Source organism: Adiantum capillus-veneris, chromosome 20 (assembly GCF_014529385.1).
Source record: "Adiantum capillus-veneris isolate H3 chromosome 20, ASM1452938v2, whole genome shotgun sequence".
Taxonomy (NCBI): domain Eukaryota; kingdom Viridiplantae; phylum Streptophyta; class Polypodiopsida; order Polypodiales; family Pteridaceae; genus Adiantum; species Adiantum capillus-veneris.
Window position 1 is genome coordinate 15,075,811 of NC_140950.1, and position 22,106 is coordinate 15,097,916.

At 43.3% G+C, this 22,106-nt stretch overlaps 2 protein-coding genes across 2 annotated transcripts; one reads left to right on the top strand and one right to left on the bottom strand.

Annotated features, from left to right (window-relative positions):
- Nucleotides 1–15,503: 15,503 nt before the first annotated feature.
- On the bottom strand, nt 15,504–17,882 carry LOC147432144 (uncharacterized). Its single transcript, XM_086492134.1, has one exon. It carries the CDS (start codon nt 17,825–17,827, stop codon nt 15,728–15,730), a length of 2,100 nt encoding a protein of 699 aa, XP_086348260.1. The 5' UTR covers nt 17,828–17,882; the 3' UTR covers nt 15,504–15,727.
- Nucleotides 17,883–19,264: 1,382 nt separating this feature from the next.
- LOC147432145 (pentatricopeptide repeat-containing protein At4g18520, chloroplastic-like) lies at nt 19,265–20,114 on the top strand. The gene is made up of 3 exons (XM_086491888.1): nt 19,265–19,302; nt 19,359–19,436; nt 19,478–20,114. The coding sequence occupies exons 1-3, from the start codon at nt 19,265–19,267 to the stop codon at nt 20,112–20,114; spliced, it is 753 nt and encodes a 250-aa protein (XP_086348014.1).
- The last annotated feature ends 1,992 nt before the right edge of the window (nt 20,115–22,106 follow it).

Below are 22,106 nucleotides of genomic sequence, written 5' to 3' on the forward strand. Positions count from 1 at the left end.
ATCACTAAAGATGTGAGAGTTAACTTCCGGCGGTGACGCTGCCTCATCTCCATCCACATCTGACGACAGCAATTGGCTCTTTGGACCGTTCTTGCTCTTGTTACTAACTTTGAAGTTGCTGTTGAATGACTAGAGGTTGTCTAGATGGTCATTGTCGGAGATGTAGTGACTCTTGCCGCCCTGAAGATCCACCTTCTTCCCTATCTTCTGAAGACATTTCACCAGTACTTTTGGATCGACGGAGCCCACCATGAGTGAAGGCAGCAATACCCTATATTTCATTGAGGGCTTTCTTCACCCGCTTCATGCAGGCATCGCAGTCTATGGAGACCTAAATCTAATCTAATATAATGTAAATCTAAATCTAGCGTAAATAAACGTAAATCTAACTAAAAATAAACCTAAATCTAATCTAATTTAACTTAAATAAACCTAAATCTAATTTAACGTAAGTCTACATCTAACCTAATCTTTAACGTCTTTTAGGATAGTTTCCTACGACGTTATAACTCTCTTCTTCTTGTGTGTGTGCGCGTGTGTGGATGTGTGTGCCAATAAAAAGAGATAAATGGTATAACCTTTCTATCACCCATGCCAAGTATGATAGATTGGTTATGCCATTTCCCTCTTGAATAATAGGTCTTGAATTCAACTCCTCGTCGGCTAGATCTTTAGGTCTTTTAATTTTAATTAGTTTCCTACGACGTTAAATTAGTTTCTCTCTCTTTCTCTCTCAATGTGTGTGCGTTTTTTTGTTTATGCATGTTTTCTCTCTCTTTTCCTCTCTCAATGTGTGCGTTTTTTGTTTATGCATGTTCTCTCTCTCTTTTCCTCTCTAAATGTGTGCGTTTTTTGTTTATGCATACTCTCTCTCTCTTTTCCTCTCTCAATGTGTGTGCATTCTTTGTTTATGTATGTGTGTGTGCGTTTTTGTTTATGTTTGTACTCTCTCTCTCTCTCTCTCTCTCTCTCTCTCTCTCTCTCTCTCAAAAACACTATGTGTGTGTGTGTGTGTGTGTGTGTGAGAGAGAGAGAGAGAGAGAGAGAGAGAGGGAGAGAGAAAGAGGGGAAGGGAACATGAGAGTCAGGAGAGGGAAGGAGCATACCTGGCTCTCCTTCCTCTCCTCGTGTGTGTGTGTGTGTGTGTGTATGTGTGTGTGTGGAGAAGAAAGAGAGAGAGAGAGAGAGGGAGAGCGTTACCTGCTCCTTGCTTGAGGACGCCGAAAAACTCAGATCTGAGATCTGAGTTTTTGGGCGCTCTCTGTTTTTTTTTTTAGCACAGCCGGCGTCGCTATCAGCGTCGCAAATTTACAAGTAAATTTGCGACGCTCATAGCGATGCCGGGAAAAAAAAAAATTAGCGTCGCTGTGTGAGCGTCGCTAATATGAATAGCCTCTTGTAGTGTTATGAACCTAAAGGACAATAGGGAACTAATAAAACATGCATATATTATTTGTATTGAGCATGGCTATAGAAACTTTGATGATAGGTTTGCAGAATGGTAAAAATTTAACTTTTTTGTACCTATTTCTTTTGGCAAAACAAAAAATAGTGAGTGAGAAGCAATCATATGTTCTGATCACCAACCCATTGAAGTTAACTAGGGAATTTATCTCAAGTCCTACAAAAATCCCTAATCTTATTTTTATGCAACAAAACGTAAGAAATGACTGTTTTGATGAAAATGTACTGGTCCATCCATAGTAAATGGACCAACTTTGGAGGCTTGGTGTGACCAAAAGTTGAGAAATTTTACAAGTTTCTTATTTTTTCCATGTGTAGTAGGCCTTGAACTATAACCTCATGAAAGGATTTTACAAAATGAGTGGATCTACTATGGTTTTGGAGGTTTTTTTCAAAACCCTGAAAGGACACTTTTATGTCCTGTTAGGTTACCAACCTAGTGTTAATCTTCGCATCAGCTTCCGAAGCCCGCACCACCTTTCGATACCTTTGTAAGAATTGTTCGTAAAATCTGAGCCAATTCTGCTTGTGCACCTCTTCTAAGCCACCTTTGCTTTACCTCGCAGCACCAAGGGCAGAGTTTGGAGCTTCGCTTCATCACCTGGCATCTGCAATTTCCAGCATAAATAGCTCAAAATCGACAAGCCAATCATCTGTATCATCATCTCCTTTGAACACAGGACCAAACTCCTGCTTCATCTTGACTCACGAACACCTCGTTAGGAAGCAATCAGTGGATCCTCTGTGGGGGCACCACAAGATGGAAAGGGGGAAATGGGAAAACCACCAACACACAATATAAATGCCTCTATAGCCCAGTGATCTCACAACACCCATATCCCCTAGTAAACACACACCTAGACTCCCTATCTGTTGCAAAAATTCGACCACAAAGCACGTGCTCTATTATCTCGACCTTTGAGCATAACACCATTTAATCAACCACATACACAACACACCCACACAAACTTGATAGGAAGAGAGAGCTTGGAGATAGTGAATCGAACACCAGAGAGATAATGGCTATCGTCGTGGTGACATGTATACAATATCTGATATTTTCTCCCCTCAGCGACCATCAACCTATCAACCAGCTACTGTCCTCTTGGCTTGCGGATAGCACCCTCTTTCATGTAGTTAACGACTCCACCATTGATGGGCCTTCTCTCCTATGCGACCAAATCCCTGTGATCTTCGGCCCCCCTCGGTCAATCCTTCAAAAACTTGCCTTATGCAACCACCTGCCGCCTTCCAACCCGATTCTTCATGCAGTCGACAACTCGCCCTCTCTGGTCCTGCCCGTCCCTGCAACCGCCTCCTGTCCATGCCAACACTGGCGGCCTGCTCCTCATGCAAATTGTAGCGCCTGCTCACGCCATCACTCGCCAACCTTAAGCTGCACCCCCCTTTGGATACGGCAGCCCTTCCACCCCCTTTGGTCTTCAACTGCAAAACAATGCCTTCCTTGACTGTAGCCGGCCACCCTGTGCTCTCCAAAACAGCGCCACAACTGCAGTGCCTTCACCTTGCACTGCAGCCACCCCTGGAGGCCCTCTATGACCCTTCTTGGCCCTCTATAATCGGCAACCTGCCGCTCCGACAAAAAACAGCGACAGCCACCCTATATCGGGCTCCAGCCCATGTCCTCTTCTCAACTGCCTCTGTCGATGGTGCCACCACCCTCTAGCAGCCCCTGGCCCGCTCTGTGTAGCTCCTGGCCATGCTATCCCGCTTCAAGCCACAACTGGCCACTCTCCTCCTTCTCGGCTCCCTGGCCTGTACCGCCTTCAGCCCTCCTTGCCAAGGGCGGCTTCCCTCCCGTGCAAGGCCCAAGTGGCCTCCTCCTTCTCACCTCCTCTGCAGTTGCTCGCATGCCAACCTCCACCTGTCGACTTTCCATGTAGCGCTGCTCGTCAACTGCAGACAGACAGAAGTCCCTTTTTTTCTTTTTAAAAGCTCAAAGCCATACTTTTTTAAAACCTTGCTTGGCGATCGGTCCCACACCGCTTCGAAAGAATTCTTCAACTCCATCTCAAGCACACACTTTGACTCTTTGAGTTCAACTCTCTTAGAAAAAAACTCTTAGCTTCCTTTCGCAACACCGAGCTTGAGCAACCATTGTGGATACATCATCACTTTCTGACGAGAAAACCCACCCTCCTTTAGCAACCTTAAGCTCGGACTAGGAAAACTTGAAGATACCCTTGGCCTGCTAAGTACCTCATCCGACATACATATTGGAAGAGCATATGGTTTCCGCTGCATCAAGTATCTCCTTAAGCACTTTGCAATCTGCTTGGGAACCTCCATGTACAAGCTTTAGAGCTCTTCTTGGTCCGACCAAAACTGGGTGCACCAGCGTCGTCTCCGCCATGCGCCCCCAGGCTCGCGCACGCAGCGCCCAAAAAATGGCTCGTTGTAGCCTGACGGAGAGAAGCTCCCTCATTCCCTTGTACACTTGCATAGAGGGCCATGATCGCGGACATATACTCCACCTCCGGTCTTTAGAGTTCTGCATATGGGGTCATCCGTCCACCACGTGGCGGTTGTTGGGGTGAATCGCCCTCCTTGGGTTGAAAAAACTCCCCCCAATATGTTAGAAAAAACGGGTGTAGTCGCCTTCAAAATGTAGCTTCCGTAGTGCATGTAGAGAGTAGAAGAAGACCTCACTCACTCTCTCACACAAAATACACAGTCACGGCAATTGAGCTTAAAAGATGATTAATTCAAAAGTTGTCCTTAGGGTTACAAAAATTGGCTTTTATACCTCAGCCTTGGAGGTTCTAACTTATCAAAATTACCTCCTACTTTCTACTATGGGTTCAACTGATCCGCATATTCAATATATTACAATTTGGGAACGTGATTGAGTCTCAAAAAATATTTATAGTTGAGTTCTCAATTAAACGATACAAAATGGGCTTTCAAGTGTTAAGTCATCAACACTCCCCCCCTTCGCGTTCATATCGTCCCTGACATGACGGGTCTTCATCTTTTGGATCTTTTGGCTGTTGTGTTTTGAGACTAGGAGTCTTATGTCATTTTTGTCAATGGAAACCCTATCGATTTAAAAGTTTTAGATATGACTCATATCTTATGTTTCCCATGGTCACTGTAGGGCCAAAGATTCTGTTGTCGTTAGTGAAAAATATGGTGTAGAAGGCTTTCTCAAATGCTTGCATGTGGTAACTTGGCAAGAACATTAATCTTTGATAAAACAGGCTGCTTTGACAAATCATAAATCATTTTGGTGACGGTGTCACCCGTGGATAGTAATGTTGAGTCCGTTGCTTTGGATGGTGTGAACGCTTCGAGGCAAGACAGGAGGGTCTTGCATATTTTTTTTATCATCACACACATCAGGTCAGGATAGCCAATGAAAATCTAAATGGTGTCCTTTAGGGTTTTCACCGTTCAATTGAGGCTTTTCCAGTTCTTGGATCCCTTCTTGTTTCTTTGATGTTGGATCTTTTACCCAAAACTTTTCTAGACATTTTTCAACTATATCCCACATATTTGGTCTTATTTGGTGAAGCTCTGCTAGCGTAAAAGTGCAAGTTATAGGCGTAGACAATATGTCTATCATCCCTTTAGAGTCCATAGCCTTCCTTGATGAGAGTCTTTGTGATGGCACCGCCTTCACATTGGCCCTTGGCTTCATACTCTCCCATGTATGAGGGTAAGGTTCTCAAAGATTGAGGTTGACTCTCTAAAGATCATAATGATCCTCTATCCCCCCAATATAAGTGAATATCTAGATCTACTTGAGATCCTGCCTCAAACTCCTCAATAAGTGGAATAAATACATCCCTACCCTTACTGGTTTGGTTAGCTATCTGGCTCAACCCATTTGCCTTGTTTACTTCTCATATTTGTCTCCAAAGCTCGTCTAAGCCATCATCCTCTCTATAGGCCTCTTGTCAGGACACCGGCAAGGCAGGACTAGATAAGGCAGGGCCGGGCTAGGCGGTTTGGAATGGGGAGTCCAACTAGGGCAAAGGCCAAGGGCATGCCTATATAAGGGTGGTTGGGTGGAGGACTCTCAAGCTCTAGTCACCCTTGTCTTACATTGGTATCAAAGCATGGTCTATTTTGGGCATGAGGGCGTGGAGCTTTTTGCATGCTCCTCTCTTTGAGGGCGTGAAGAGCCGCCTGCTAAGGGGGACGACGAGGTCCCACTGTGTGAGAAGCGCCGCTTGTGCCGGGAGGGAGGCGACCTCGACCTCCGGCAAACATTGTGTGGCTTAGCCTGGCGGATGTGGACTGCCTTGGGGAGCATTTTACGTCACTGGGGTGACACTTAGAACGCAACGCGCGGGGAGTTCTCTCTCTCCCTCGCCCTCGCGGCACTGCCGTGGTCGCCATAGCCGACTACAGAAGTTTTATTTCACATACAAGGCGCTCAAAGGCTTTGGCCTTGGGCAATTCATCCAAAAAAACCTCAAGCTAGGGGACGTGCCCACCCGGGCACACACCCCATACCCAAGCCAGGGTGTTCGAAGGTGTTGGCAAGGCCAAAATCCGACACAAGCATAGGCAAGGGCCCACCGAATTCTAGGTAACCTGTCCGAATGACAGAAATTGCAGAAGTTGATCGAAGTTAAAGTTTGACGGAGTTTAAGTTTCGAAAGAATATGGTCTATTGCAATTTCTTCCTTCGAGAGGATTCAGGCATCAACGACGTTTTAAGCAGTACAAATTTTTGGCGTCATCGTCAAGCATAGTTGATTCAACTATCAAGAGCTTGCGGAGTTCCATATATGGCGGACTACCATCAATTTAGACGGAGTTAGCACGGCTACTCTTCTTTGCAAGTGCTCCCAATATTAGGTTTATTTTCTGAGTACTTCTTTCGCCGCACTGTGTAGCCATGGATTCGGATATCAATATGACATTCGATTTTGAGCAAAGTACTCCTGATCCTACCAATGATGGCCCGCGGCCGGATCCTCTCAAGGAGAGTAACCGTGACGCTATGGCAGGAGAAGATACTTATGAGTTGCTCGATATTCAAGAATTTCGTGCACTTCAGACACGCATGACCGTCATGGATGAAAATTTTAAAGCTTTAAATGAAAATGTTATGAAACTTTCCACATTAGTAATTCAATTAATGCATCAACAGTCTAAGAGTCCTGCTGACATCCACATGCATGAGCACGTTGGCACACAGGGGCAAGGCCCAATTCATGATACGTTGCATACTCTCACTACCAAGGAGGTGGATGACTTGTTAAAGAACTTTAAACCACCAGTCTTTAAGGGCGAAGACCGAGACCGCAATAAGGATGCAGTGAACATCTTTCTCAGCAAATGGGATGGAATTCACGCCTTAAGGCGTACTCCGGATGCAGTTAGAGCTTTGCAGACGAGCTTAACTCTAGAAGGAAAGGCCTACAAATGGTGGATGTCTCTCAAGGAGAAGAACATCATACCACAGAGTTGGGCAGCCTTTGAAGCAATGTTTAGCAAGGAATTTTTGCCTACTAATGAGGCCGATCGGAATTGGACGGCTTGGGACACATGTTCCATGCGCCAATACCCATCACTCCTTGAATATATCTCTCACTATTGGGACGTTATCCTCAAGTTGGAAGGCTTGGATACCTTTCAACAATTATGAGGGTTCATACGAGGTCTCACACCTGAGCTTAAGAAGTATGTCAAGACCCAAGACCCTAAAACACTTGAGGAAGCCATAGTGAAAGCACATATTCACGATGACCCTGATGAGAAGAAATTACATAATAGTAATGTTCCTGCTAGTATACACGGTAATACACGCACGCAGTATGGGCACAATAAGGAAAATTTCTAGTTGCTAATTCAAATGCATCTAAAAAACCCAAGGGGTCCAGAGGTCCTCTTTTTCCTGAGGATTTTGATAAAGCCAAGAAAGAGAGGTTATGTTTTCAATGTTTAGGGAGAGGTCATGGCAAAATGGATTGTCCCAAGGAGAAATCTGCTTCTCAGGGGAAGGAGAAAGCAGTGCACATGGTGCAACTACTTCCTCTTGAGTCTTCCTCAAAATTCTCCACAATGGAAGTAACACACACTGAGGTGATGCATGGATGTTGTCTCATAGCTTCCATGTGGCAACAAACCTTTGGACCACATGAGTTAGTACGTATGCATGGATATCTGCAAGGGCACAAGGTATGCATCTTGGTAGATGACGGTGCTACTCACAATTTCATCAATTATGGATTGGTGAAAAAGCTCAAACTGCCTCAAACTCCGAGTACCCACTGCTACAAGGTAGCAATGATGAATGGACATGATACTAAAATATGGGATACTCAATGCCGAGCTGTTCCATTAGAAGTACAAGAGTACTCTACTTGTTTGGATTTTCAGGTTATGAACATGGAAGGGCTGATGTGGTTCTGGGTAGGGAGTGGTTGCATAGCCTAGGACCATCACTGAAGCGTAGCTATGAGCACAACAGCTTGATGTTTGAATCCCGTGGCGCACATGTGTCGTCGTTAGGAGAAAAGGATATACCTTCATCACCACTAATTTGTACCGCAGAGCTTATGCAGCTCGTTTCTGATAATGAAATAGATCAAGTTTTCTTGTGTTACTCACTGTCTCATTTTCTTTCTAACATTGAGTCAGTTGAACATTCCTCAACGCCGCATGCTTCTCTCTCCTCTATTCCACCAATTGTTAATTCTAAATAAGCAAATGTTTCTAGTCAATTACAACAATTATTAAAGGAATTCCAAGATGTATTTCCTAATGACTTGCCACTGGGATTACCGCCAACACGTTCAGTGCAACATAGCATTGACGTGGCTGCAGGTTGTAAACCTGTTAGTAAACCACCTAATCGTATGAGTTACTCAGAGGCTGCTGAGGTGGAACGTAGCTTGCTGACTACCTTAGTAGAGGGTTTATACAACCCAGTTCTTCACCATGGGCTTTGCCTATCCTTTTAGTGAAGAAAAAGGACGGCAGTATGCGCATGTGCGTAGACTACCGGGGCTTAAATGCAATTACGGTTAAGAACAAATACCCATTGCCAAGAGTAGATGAGTTATTTGACAAGCTAACTCATGCTCGCATTTTGTCAAAAATTGACATGCGGTCAAGATATCACCAAGTCTGGCCATATTCGGCTTGCCGATATACCTAACACTGCCTTCCGAACATGGTTTGGACACTACGAGTTTTTGGTGATGCCCTTTGGGTTAACCAATGCGCCCACAACATTCATGACACTTATGGATAGTGTCTTGAAGCCATATTTGGGCAAATTTGTCATTTTTTTCCTCGATGACATCGTAGTCTATAGTGCTTCTGAAGAAGAGCACTTACAACATCTCAAACAGGTGTTTGATTTATTACATACAAACAAGTTATATACCAAGGAATTTAAATGTGATTTTTTAAAAGATAAAATTCATTATTTAGGGCATGTTATTTCAGCTCATGGCCTATATATGGATCAATCCAAAGTGGATACCGTCAGAAAATGGCCTCCTCCTAAAAATCTGGAAGAATTATAGATATTTTTAGGATTTGCAGGTTTTTACCAAAGGTTCGTTAAAAACTATGCTCAAATTGCTATTCCTATGATGGATAAACTTAAAGGCAAAGGAAAAGCTTTTCAGTGGGGATCCGCTCAACAGCACTATCTCCCCGATATTATGGGCCTTTCAAAATACTCAAGTGAGTTGGTGATTGTGCCTACAAACTATTACTACCTTCACATTCTCGCATTCATTCGGTGTTTCATGTAAGCCGTCTACGAAAGCGGTTACATGGGGACGACAATGGCATTGACCAACAGGTTTTGGTTGATTACATTGAACCTCCTACCTTACCGCATGAACCTGAACATGTTCTGGATTATCACGAGCTACGTACACGTCATCACGTACGACAACAAGCCTTATCAAGTGGAAAGACTGACCTGAAGAAGGTGTGACTTGAGAAAACATTAGTATTCTTAAGAAGAAGTTTCCCACTTTTGTTTTCGAGGAGGAAAACTCTTCTTAAGGGGGGAGTAATGTCAGGACACTGGCAAGGCCAGACTAGATAAGGCAGGGCCGGGATAGGCGGTGTGGAACGGGGAGTCCAACTAGGACAAAGGGCCAAGGGCATGCCTATATAAGGGTGGTTGGGTGAAGGACTCTCAGGCTCTAGTCACCCCTGTCTTACACCTCTAGTATCATAGGATGGAAAGCCTTAGATGCATGATCTGTGGTATTCCTCACAATCCTTGGCTTTTCTAATTCAATTGTGGGATTCTCAATCATTTTTGTTCCTGGTTTTGGTTAGTTTGAAGCTGAGCTCAATAGGCTTTCATAAGTCCAGAGGTTCATTCACCTTTTCAACTAATACAGATTTTCCTGAACTTGCACTCTTTGGTCTCCTTTTCTCATAAGGTTCTCTAGTCTCTAGAATTTCCAACTCAGGATCAGATTGATTTTGTAATCTCTCTAATCTGTCCCTGGTTTGTTTTAACTCCTCCACTAGGACTATTTGTTCACGTTCCTTCCTAGCTTTCATGTGTGCCTTCCTAGCCTTCCAAGTGTTTCATTGACTCTTTAGTTCATAACAAGGCGCATCTGTTTTGGGTTCCTCAATTATTGGTTCTTTCATTTATTTTTGAGATGTGCCCTTGTGACAACCTGTATAGGTATCACCGTTTCATTTTCAAAACCGCTACTTGACGGCATTGCCCTCAGTATGTTTAAAGTTTTTTTCACTGTTTTTATTTGGGTTTTTTGGATAGTCACTAATAAAATGAGTAATGTCGTAATCTGGTCAGTATACATTTACTCTAATGATCTCTATATGATGACAATCTTTCATAAGGTGTTCACCACCATACTTGTAGCACGGTCCTAAAGGTTGGTGTGGCACTCTTGGAGCTGCTATCTTTTGTTGATAGTAGGCAGGCCTTTTTCTTGTTAACCGAGCGTTGGCTATGAACATCAATGTGCGTTCATCCAAAATGTATTTACCTTCTCATGTAGCATGAGATTATTTTGGTGGTCCAACATTCCCAATCATGCTCCAAGGTTCCGGTTCTTTCGGCTCTTCGAGTGGATAGTCTATTGAACTAGCCCCGTATTCACTTGGCTCTTTGTAATACATAGGCACATGAATAAGGCTTGTCCCTCCAATTCCTCTTGTTTTTGCTCGGTGAAGTCTATATTTTGAAAGGAAGTAGCCTTGAGATATAGATCCCAAAAATTGTCCACATATTTGTGGATAGACTTATGGGAGAGAAGCTTTAAACTTTGCCATTTGGTAAGCACTTTGTCCTTTTCATTGCTTGCAAGGAATTGCTTCATGATGGAATCTTGTAGAGTTTTCCATGTCTTTGGGGCTTCGCCGTTGCCACACAAAGGCTAGCGCATCATTGACGAGCAGATTTTTGGAAGTGCATAGCTGCATGGCGTAGCTTAGAGGACTCCGTGAAGCCCTAATCTCCAAAGGCCACATCAAATTGTTGGATGAAGGCCAATACTTTGTTGGTAGCACCAAAGGTGCCATCATAGGTGAGAAAAGAGACACTCTCTCCTCTCTCTTTGAACTTCTTGAGCTTTTGGGACCTTCGCCATGCAGAGTAAGATTTGTGATGTCCTCCCCTCTTGTATTATCTAAGAGACTATCTATTGCTTTCGAAAGAGGATGAATTGGCTCGTATTCTTGTCCTTACTTATCAACAAAAATAATATGGTTTCCCTTTATCAAATCATACAAAAACAAGTACAGGACTTTGTCCATGCTTAACTCGTTCACATGGGGCTCCATGCATCGGTAGTAAGAGGTGACTCTTCCCTCCTCGTGCTTGTGAATCCCAATATTTTCATGAATTGTCTCCCTTCTCTCCACTCTCTTGTCATGAATGTAGCAGGCTCCAGAAAGAGTGAGTTTAGGAGGTATTTATCAGGTCTCCATAACCATCTTCCCTTTTGATATGTTGTCTCCATATCGATTGTAATTTTCTGGGTCTTTGACAATGAGATAGTGGTTTCCCTCCTCATCGCAAAGCCTATCACCATCATCGGTTACCATGATTACTAATATTCCTCTCGTTGGTCGTTCTTCAATACAAATGCATTGACGTCCTCGAACAATAGCATACATCAGGGCCCCATGGTCATTGGTTCCCTTGAGAAAAATGCCATGTATTTTGGCATGTTTAAGGGTTTTTGAGGTGCTACCCCCAATGGTTCCTTACTGATGGAAACCTCCAAGTTTTGGTTAGCCATCCACTGATATGATCCTTCGGAACAAGTGTCAGTATCACTGTCCTCTTCTATGATTGGTGCTAGTGGACCTATCCTTGCTTGGTTTACACTCTCTTATGTCGACACTAAGCTAACTTGATCTCCGGCCACTCTCCGCACTCTTTGAAGACACCTTTTGGATCTCAAATTCATCAAATTATTCACACCTTAGAAGTCTGCTTGCGGTTGTTCCTTTATCTTGGTTTGCTCTCAAGATGCTTTCTCAACTTGTGAAGTTCTTTTCACTTCTAGCTGATCATCAACTTACAGGATCCTTGGTTCTGGCTATCTATACAAAACTTTAACTCTGCAATTCTTTGTCAAATCAAAAATTCTCATTTACTACTATATATCAAGACATCATCCTTATATGAGTTCCAAGCCCTAATCTTAAAAGACAGATGGAATGCTAGGATCATAGGGAAGACTTTTGGACCAGAAAATTCTCAATCTGAGCACTAAATTGGCCTATAGACATCATACACGTATGATGTCTTCTTCCTTTTCATGTTTTGACGAGACAACCCTTAAAAACCCTAAGGCTACTAGTGATGAAAACTACGATATTATAGACTTGGGTCCAAATTGACTTGTGAGCACATATAGCCTCGCTAGTTTGTGTTTAAGGGGCATGTCAAAAGGGTCCATTAAGCACATCCGTTTGTGGGTAGATAAACATCTCCTTATAGGGAGGATTGGTCATTAATCGAAGAAGCTTGCTTTCATAGGTTGGGTCACAAGATCTTACAATACAATAGCACTTGGGACCTAGTCCCAATTTGTCTTTCCCCATTGCCAAGTGGAAATTATTCAAAACATAACCATGGCCCCAAAGAATTATTTGAGTTATGCTGCACTACATCTCTGAGATTTTTACAGCTCCAATTGTCCCTTTGGCACAAAAGAGGAGGTGGATAAAGTGTCCTAATAGGGCCTCCCTTTGTTTTGGAGTTGTTACTTCCATTCACTCTTGCACAATTCTGAGAACTTATTCTTCTTGGGAATTCCACACCAGTTGAAAAATAAAAATTCATCCTTTTTCAAGTAACCTCTCTCTCTCTCTCTCTCTCTCTCTCTCTCTCTCTCTCTCTAAACATTCATATTAAAATTTCAATCTAGCCAAGGATAGAAAGTACACTCTGATACTACTTGTGAGGCCATGCTAGGGACTGTTGGTTGCATCATCCTTAGATGGCTACACTGCAATTCTTGACATACCTTTCACTTGAGACTGGTATCAAGATAGGACTCATCCTACTCTACGATGCCAACTCAAGGGAGTGATAGCATTCTATTTTTCTTACACGGATCCCTTAACCTTGAGAAATATTTTGAATAGGATCAACCTTTCAAATCAAAGTCATAAAAAAAATTTGCACTCAATCTTTTTGTGCCGATTGGCGAGAGTTCTCTAATTCACCCTTGGTCAAAGTTCATCTACGTTTTTTTCTCAGGTATGATCGAGCACAACCACCCATGCATTCCCCTAAGCATTAGTATGAAACTTGCATGGGCCTTGTAACAAAGCCTAATTTTAAGGGATTAAAGATAATGCTTTGGAGGGTTAAGGGAACAAGCGCATTCAAGAAGCTAGTTTTTAATAGGCTTTTCTAGCCTTTTTTTAGGACCATGTAAAATGTGGACCTGGAAGATCCCTTTTCTCACTAGCTTTGAAAGTGAAATCAAAAATTTGAAAAAAATATATTTTTACTTATTTTTTGCCTAAAAATTTTTCCAACATAAGAGAAGGGAGAGAAAAAAGATTAGCATTAACTAGTCCCTTTTTTTTTTCTTTCGACATCTCATCAAAAAAAAAATTTCTTTTAAAAATTTGAAAAAAAAAAAATTTATTTTTTTTTTTTTTTTTGCCTTTTTTTTTTTCCAACATTTTTGTAAAAAAAAAATTTTTTTTTTTTTTTTTTTTTACCTTACACTCACTAAAAGTCCACTTTTTCACTTTTCCTCCCCCCCTTCCCTGTGCCAGTGTTTCAATAGATTCAAATGTACACTTGCATTCTCTTACACCAAGGGGTGTTTTTTTCAAGTGCAGGATGGTGTTGCCAAACTTTGAAATGTTGACGTCCTTCTCTTACATTTCTTGTCTTATTGTGAAGAATTACAACCTCTCTCTTCAAAGAGGAAATTCTTTCTTGTAAAGCCAAGTGTTGAGTTAAAGTGCTTGACATTGATGTCTCTACCAATGCAAAGAATCATTTGCACCCACCATAAACAATTGCTTGCTATAACCTAACAAACCTATCTTTAATCTTCTAACATATTGAAGAAACTTTGAGAGGCTATTAATTGTTAGATGGAAACGTCTTATAGGATCGTATGGGTACAAATGGTCATCCATCCAAAGGTTGAGATTAGTGTCACGAGTGGCATGACGTTCTTATCTTTGTTCACTCATATGCACAACCTTGTGTGCAAACTCTGTGGGTAAGTGAATATGTAAGGTTGTGGTGTATAGAGTACATGGTGAAGGAACACAATTTGTGATATCATTGAGCACCATGGTAGTTGATCCTAAGGAAGAAAATGAGGAAAAGAGGGAGGGTTAACGGGGTAGGGGAGAGGAAGGAGGGAGAAGGGGGAGGGGAGGGAGGATGAGAGAACAAAGATTTTTATTTTCTTTTTTTTGGGGGGGGTATTTGCAATATTGCACCTTCCCTGACGTTCTTCCTACTCCTTGCACTACCTATGTCATCTCCTCAACTCAATCGTCCTTCCTTCTCCAACTTCGTCCCCGGCGTCTCAACCGCCTCTACCGGTGTCCTCCGTCATGCAAAGTCTACATGCAACGTGATCCTCCTCGATTGTCCGCGATTGCATCTTGTATCTGGCTTGCATGCGCGCGCGCGCACACACAGATCCGGGGTCCCATTGTCTCCCTTCCAATTTGACTTGTAAGGTGGTTTTTCTTTAAAAAGACCTGCAATAAAAATGAAATGGGATATCTGCTTAATTGATATATGTTCTTGGTATAAATTTTGGGCCACTACATATGATTCTAATTACATATAATTAGTGGCCCACTTGCAGGAAACACCATCCCCAAGGCTAGAATCGGCATTTCTGCGTTTCTAGGCAAGGGAGGTGTTCCGATGTTGTGAGAAACGTGAGTTGCCTGCTGGCTCGTATCAAAAGAAACTAAAAGAACCATTAAGGTAACCAGCCTTCCTTGTAAAACGTGCAAGAAATGAACATCTTGAGGGGTCCTTCACATGCACATGCTCATTTGTAAGCACTAAGCATCGCAACTCGACAGAACGATTCGAGCAATTCGACACGGGTGAGGCTTTGTAGTCACTTTCTTATCTTGGGGTTTGTGTGCAAGCATCATGGATGACAAGCATTTAGTCCTCACAACAAAGACACCACTCAATTGATTATGGAACAATAGAATAGGTGTCATGCCTATACATGGACCGGTTTAATGTGCCACCATCTAATATCAACCTCAAATCATCTAATATCAATCTCAAATCTGTCCAAGCTTATACACAGACAGACTTCATGTCCTGCTATCTCTCACGTCTGTCCGTCTGTCCGAATCCACTATGTACTGGAAAAGATAGATCACTATTGATGCAGAGGCACCCTCTTCACCGAATTGAACACCTCTTATACCCTCATAGCTTCAGACCCTATGCCAAATAATATGTTTCGATTACCTTTCTCATAAAAACAAATCACAGCAATTGAAACAAAACTTTCATAACCTGATACTACTAGAGAAAAAAACAACCTGGTACTGTCAAAGAAAAAACCAAAAACACACAAAAATCCCGAATCTCTGGGGCTCGAGAGCTTCATAACTGCCGCAAGTGAGTTACAATGCAAAATAGGCAAAAGATCAGGATGCTAGATCAGCTTTACTGTGTGTAAACACACCATACCACACTGTCTGTACCATCTGCAATGCGAGACTTGGCATTCTCAATAAGCAAACAATCTGAGCCCAAGAATACAAAATTACATACAAAGCAGCCTTCTTGACATTTCCGAGCTTAGCATAGACAAAGGTCATTGAAGTTTGGTTTAAAAACATGCCACTCGTTACCATTGAGGCGCGGTATCAATCCGTGATAGATAAGTTCCCAAGTATCATTGGACATGCTGTATGCCACCATGCCAGTCCATAAGCGTAAGTCTCCATCACAGACCAAGAAATTATAGTCCTCCTTGAGGCCAAGAAACATGTAGACAACATCTCCAGCCACCACTGCTTCATCCACATACAATATGCGTACATCTTTGGGTCCCCGGCCCTTGTAAACCTTGAATGGATTCCATGGAGGCCGTTTCATCAGTGCACACTTCATCTTCTGTGGCATCACCGACTTGGAAACCTTTTTCCACATTCCATTGCTCAACTCTAGCCCCCAAACAGCAAAGCCAGCCTGACGCCTCTCCTTCAGAAACATCTTAACGGCCTTTCGGATATTAATATGCCCTCTAGATAAGGCATGGATCCTCTCTTCAAGTGTGTCATCCGTAAAGAAGCGAGCCACAAAAAAGAAACCCTTGCAACTGCTTGCCATTTTGAAGGGCAGGCACATTCCACTCTCGTAGGTCACCATGGGTGCACTGCTTCCTCGAACCCTAAGGGGTGGATTATCTCCCCAATCATCATCCTCTGAAGATGAACCTAGGTCATCTTGAAAGTAGACGAGCTCCCCAGTTTCCAAGTTGTGGACCATTGTCTCAAGATGCGAGCGCCGGTAATTCGCAGTGCACAAAAAGCCTTTGCAAATAGTATAGCAGGGCCACTTTCCTTCCCCTTCTAAGGCATATGCAGGAGTCATATACCGCATGCTCTGAAGAAAGGAAAGTTTCCAAGCTCCTGCCCTTGAAGAGTAGGTGTTGACTGTCATCATCAAGTTGTCATTGTTCTCCCGTGGTGTGAGAAGGCACACGGTGAATTTATCATTTTGGACTTCGAGTCGAACGGTCCAGTCCTCTCGCCATTTCTTGAAATCACTGCGGGTGCAAACTTCGGTGGGCAATTCTTTCCAAGATTTTGTGATCGGATTGGCAACACAGAAACACAGCCTCTTCATCTGGTCAAAACCACCAGTGCTATTAGGACTTGCAAAGCTCTCAGCCTTGAACAGACAGACGAACCCATCTTGGACCACACAATCAGGGGGAAGGAAAAATCGGAATTTCTCAGGGAGAAACGAAAGGTATACTTTGTACACTTTGCGATTGTCAAAGTATGATATGTCTGACTGCCGAGGCTGACAGCCAGGACAAAGTCTACCTGGTTGATACTCCAAAGCACATACTGCATCCGACATACCAGAATAAAAGAACTCCTCTTCCATATCTGCTTCTATAGAAGTGCTGTCATGACCAAATTGCAAGGTAGTAGAACAAAGAAACTCATCTGCCCCATCGAGCCCATACGGCCTCAATACACCTGCTGGCCGTTTCCCTGATTTTTTTGTGGGTCCTCTTTTACCTCGGGTTGCCCTGCACGAAGTCTCCTGGGATCCCCCTCCATCAAGCTCAGAGATTCCTGAAAGGCATGTTTTGTCATTGCTCGTCCCAACATATTTTGAATCAAAGTCTTTGACATCAGACTTCTTTAAATCACAGGTACCGCAAGAAGCAGTCTCTGCATTGCGCTCTGCTTCTTGACCATGCCAAAGGGATGCACACAATCCTGCTCTGCCTGTGTGATGACCTGATTTTGCGAGCTCAAAGCGGAGCTTCTTGAAACGGGGGCAGGAGAGCAGAGAGAACCAAGACTTACAAACTAAAGCAAGATGGAAGGAGAACACAGGGCGCACCATCGCGAGAGCTCGCTCGAGGAGATGCGGTGGGAGGCGAGACCAGAGGGAAGGATCCATAGCGGGGTAATCTGAGAAAGGAGGAATGAGTGAGCCGTGAAGCAGCTGGACGCGGAAATGGGGTTCTTCATCTGCGTCAGAATGGCATTGGCGGCAAGGGCCCTCATCTCGATCATCGTCGGAGCTCGTAGGGTAGCTCTCCCAGCTGGGCCCAAAGCGGTGGCCGTCAAAGTCTGAATCCCACTCGAGATTACAGATGCGGCGAGGCTCTTCGTCTTCACTTGTTACGCTATCATGCACAGAGCTCGCCATTGTTGTGCTCTCATGACCAGAGCTCGACGCGAGACTTAGTTATCAGTTATTGATAACTATGCCAGCTATACCCAGACAAAGCACTAAATGAATAACTAAGCTTCTTGCATGGTCACGCGTGGCCTGACCAAGAGTACCCACTTCTCGCAGTCCCCACCCTAGCATGACATTTGCCATGTGGCTAACTCAGCAAGATACCCTCGCTCCCGAAGCATCAACATGTGATGCATGGCATTGACCAAAACTCGTCGAGTTATCTAATGGAGCAACCACATATGGCTACTCCATGGTGTCAGTAGAGAATTCCACATATTTCTAGAACTGTTGATTGAGCTCCAAACTCCAATCCAGTTTGCATTTGCTTCATCTACCATAAACCCTCAAATTTAGGTTTATCAAAACCATGATCAACAAACACTTTATTAAGCATCTTCTAAGACTCTATCTGAGAGTACTTTTTTTCCATAGTAGACTCACACATTGCCAATGTTAGTTGGACAGGAGAGATGGCGCCTGCTGCAGTTGAAGGGAGCTTTGTGTGTGTGTGTGTGTGTGTGTGTGTGTGTGTGTGTGTGTGTGTGTGTGTGTGTGTGTGTGTGTGAAGCAAAGCCGAAAACCATGGAAACGGAAGCACAGATAGAGTAATCCACGTGGCCTCTCAGTAATCCAGCGCTCAGCGCTACATCAAAATAAAAAAATTTCTCTTGCCAATGGCTTTTATTATGCCAAGTGCTCTTGACTCTTGCCTGCCTACTTTTTGCGCGACGCTTTTTTGATCATCCGATATAATAACTTCAGCACAAAATCGATGCAGTTTCCGTGTTGCACTTGCTTCTCGACCCCTAATTGCTTGTCACAAGTAAGTCTCTCTCTCTCTCTCTCTCTCTCTCTCTCTCTCTCTCTCTCTCTCTCTCTCTCTCTCTCTCTCTCTAGCATTAACATATACCCAATTTTCGTTTTGACTCTCTCTCTCACAAAGATGGACATGAGAGACGGCGCCTGCTCTGCAGCTGAAGGGAGTTGCGTGTGTGTGTGTGTGTGTGTGTGTGTGTGTGTGTGTGTGTGTGTGTGTGTGTGTGTGTGTGTGTGTGTGTGTGTGTGTGTGTGTGTGTGTGTGTGTGTGTGTGTGTGTGTGTGTGTGTGTGTGTGTGTGTGTGTGTGTGTGTGAAGCAAAGCCGAAAACCATTGAAACGGAAGCACAGATAGAGTATAGCCTTTGTAGGCTGATGCACGCAGAGAAAGTGAGTGCAAATGGGTTCATTGTTGTCACAGAAGCCTGGAAGATGAGAATCCATTGCCACCGTTCTCGGCTCTCAGAGCAGTTGCGTTGCTTCGTTGAAGGTTGCCTGAAGCAGAGAAAGAAACATCTTTGTAGGAGTCGATAGAGGCGGGGACTTGCTTGAGCTTGGGTGCGGGGGGTTTCCCCTGTTCGACATCATGGACCCTGACCTGGTGATGGAAAGCAATACAAAGAAGTTGGTCCGTGTTCGTTGTTTATTTAATTAAGTGTTGTTTATGCTAGTAATTACAGGTGGAATTTTCTCCTTCCAGAGAAAGTAAAAACGATGATTGAGGTTGTGTTGGAGAAGAATGTCGTGCTTGGCAATGCGTTGGTATACATGTATGCTAATTTTAGTGTACTTTGGAAAGCACAACAAGTTTTGGAAATCGCATCCCTGGCCTCTCAGTAACCCACGTGGCACACTCAGGAGTAATTCGATCTTCTCCACAAGAAGTTCGCAGGCTACAGAGCTTGTTGGCCAGTATGTATGTTAAGTGCGGTGCACTTGTCAGGGCACAACAAGTTGCTGATGAGCTTCCAGTCCGGGATGTCGTCGGTCGGAGTGCACTTACTACAGGATATGCCCGACATGGGCAGGGTCACAAAGCTTTGGGCTGTTTTCATCGCTTGCGACTCGAGGGCCTATCTCTGGATGTGGTCATCTATGCTTGTGCCTTGAAGGCATGTGGTATTATTCAAGACGTTGATCTGGGTAAACAAATTCATGACGAGATTGCTAGTCAGAGGTTGTTGGAGAAGAATGTCGTGCTTGGCAATGCGTTGGTATACATGTATGCCAATTGTGGTGTATTTTGGAAAGCACAACAAGTTCTGGATGAGCTTCCCAACCGAGATGTCATCTCTTGGACTGCATCAATTGCAGTATATGCCCAACAAGGCCAGGGCCAGGAAGCTTTGAATTGTTTCCATTGTATGCGAAGTGAGGGTTTCTCTCCAGATGCAGTCACCTATGCTTGCATTTTGAAGGCATGTGGCATTATGTGAGACATTGTATGGGCAAACAAATTCACGATGAGATTGTCAATCAGGGGCTGTCGTAAAGAATTGTCATGCTTGGCAATGATTTGGTTGACGTGTATTCCAAGTGTGGTGTACTTTTGAAAGCTCAACAAGTTCTTGACGAGCTTCCTGATCGAGATGCAGTCTCTTGGAATGCATTGATTGCAGGTTATACCCAACAGGGGCACGGCCAAGAAGCATTGGGATGTTTCCAGCGGATGCGAAGCGAGGGCTTCTCTCCAGATGCACTCACCTATGCTTGCATTTTGAAGCCATGTGGCACTTTAAAAGACGTCGATACAGGAAAATAAATTCATGATGAGTTTGTTAGTCGGGGACTGTTCAACAAAAATGTTGTGCTTGGTAATGCTTTGGTTGACATGTATGCCAAGTGTAGTGTACTTTCCGAAGCACAACAAGTTCTTGACGAGCTTTATGTCTGGGATGCAGTCTCTTGGAATGCATTGATTGTACGATCGGTATCTCATTCTTTCGAGGTACACCTTTGAACCACGGCAATCGGTGGCTCTCTCTCTCTCTCTCTCTCTCTCTCTCTCATCCTTTCATAAATTTGTTTACTTGAGAAATTTTGAAATGGCATATATAGTTTTCAATATTTTGCTCAAGAAAGATTTAGAAGAGTTACGCCAACAAGGAGAGAATGCCTCACTGGCATGTGGAGGGGGGTGTATGCATGTAACTATGGATCGCTATGAGGTACCTTGTGATTACCAAATATCGACAGATGCCTTTTGGTTTGAAAGAGCTTGCTAAGATTTCAATATGGGTCTCTCCCTGCCCCCCAAGTTTTTGTCTTCTAGAGGTTCTTGTTTTCTCTTACACTCGGACTCTCCGGCTAACTAAGCACTCTAGTTTAACCTGGTTGGCCTAAGGCAATTTTTGCCATATTGCACGCTGTCGAGAAATTTGCGGTCTTGCCAAGAAAGCACCGGGCTTATAGCTGTGAGAGTTTGTGAGAGAACTCAACAAAAACTATATGAAGGAGTTAAACCATAGATGCCATGAAGACTAGGGTTTGGAAAGAAGTGCAATCAAAGAAGACTCACTCTTTCTCTCTTGCACTCACACACACAAAGAAAGAACACAAAAGAGAATGTCAAAACAATACGAAGATGAAAACATCAAGGCTATGGTCATATCGTATCATGGGTAATATGAAAGGGTTAATGGATGAGTTAATGGCATTCAATCTTGGCTGACCAAATAGGCTACGAATTGTTCTTTGGAATTGTAGTTTTGTGCTTACCATAATATATATATTTTGTCTAGTGATTGGGATTAATTGTGTGTACAAATCCTCTTGGTTCATAGCAAGATAACTACGCTTACATCAAAAGAAAAATTATAGTCTATGAGAGGTAGTATGATGGGATCCGGTGATAGAAGTATTTCATTGAGCTTTTCAGGGCCGAAGAGAAACACTATACGTTGTTGAAAGTGTATTTTACGGCTAATCCATACGTTAATTCTAATAGATCGTACAGAGTGAAAGCGATAGAAATGATCATCGTGTGGGTTATTCATCTAGGATAGTATGTGAGAAATGTAGATATGAGAGAAGTGAAGAGATGAGAAGTTTCCCTCCCAAGCCCTATTCTTGCAAAGAGAACCTAGAGAGGATGAATTACTAAGAATGAGAGAGATAGGTTTGGTTAAGGAGATGAGATTAGATACATATATATATGTTGGATTCGAGATGAAAATGAAAACAACAAGAAATCAAGAAAACATCAATGTAGAACACATCTTACTTGAAACCCTTCGGCACCATTATTGATGGGAGAGAGAAGAAGAGGGGAGAATTCAACGTTGATTGATACGCCAAGTACAACACCTTCTTTGATTATAGTTGATCTTCCAAGGATAGCGTACAAGAATGGCTAGTCTCCCTCTAGGAGAAAGTGTAGGCTTGGGCTTATGTTAATGGGGCTAAGTACAATTAGGCATTACTACTCA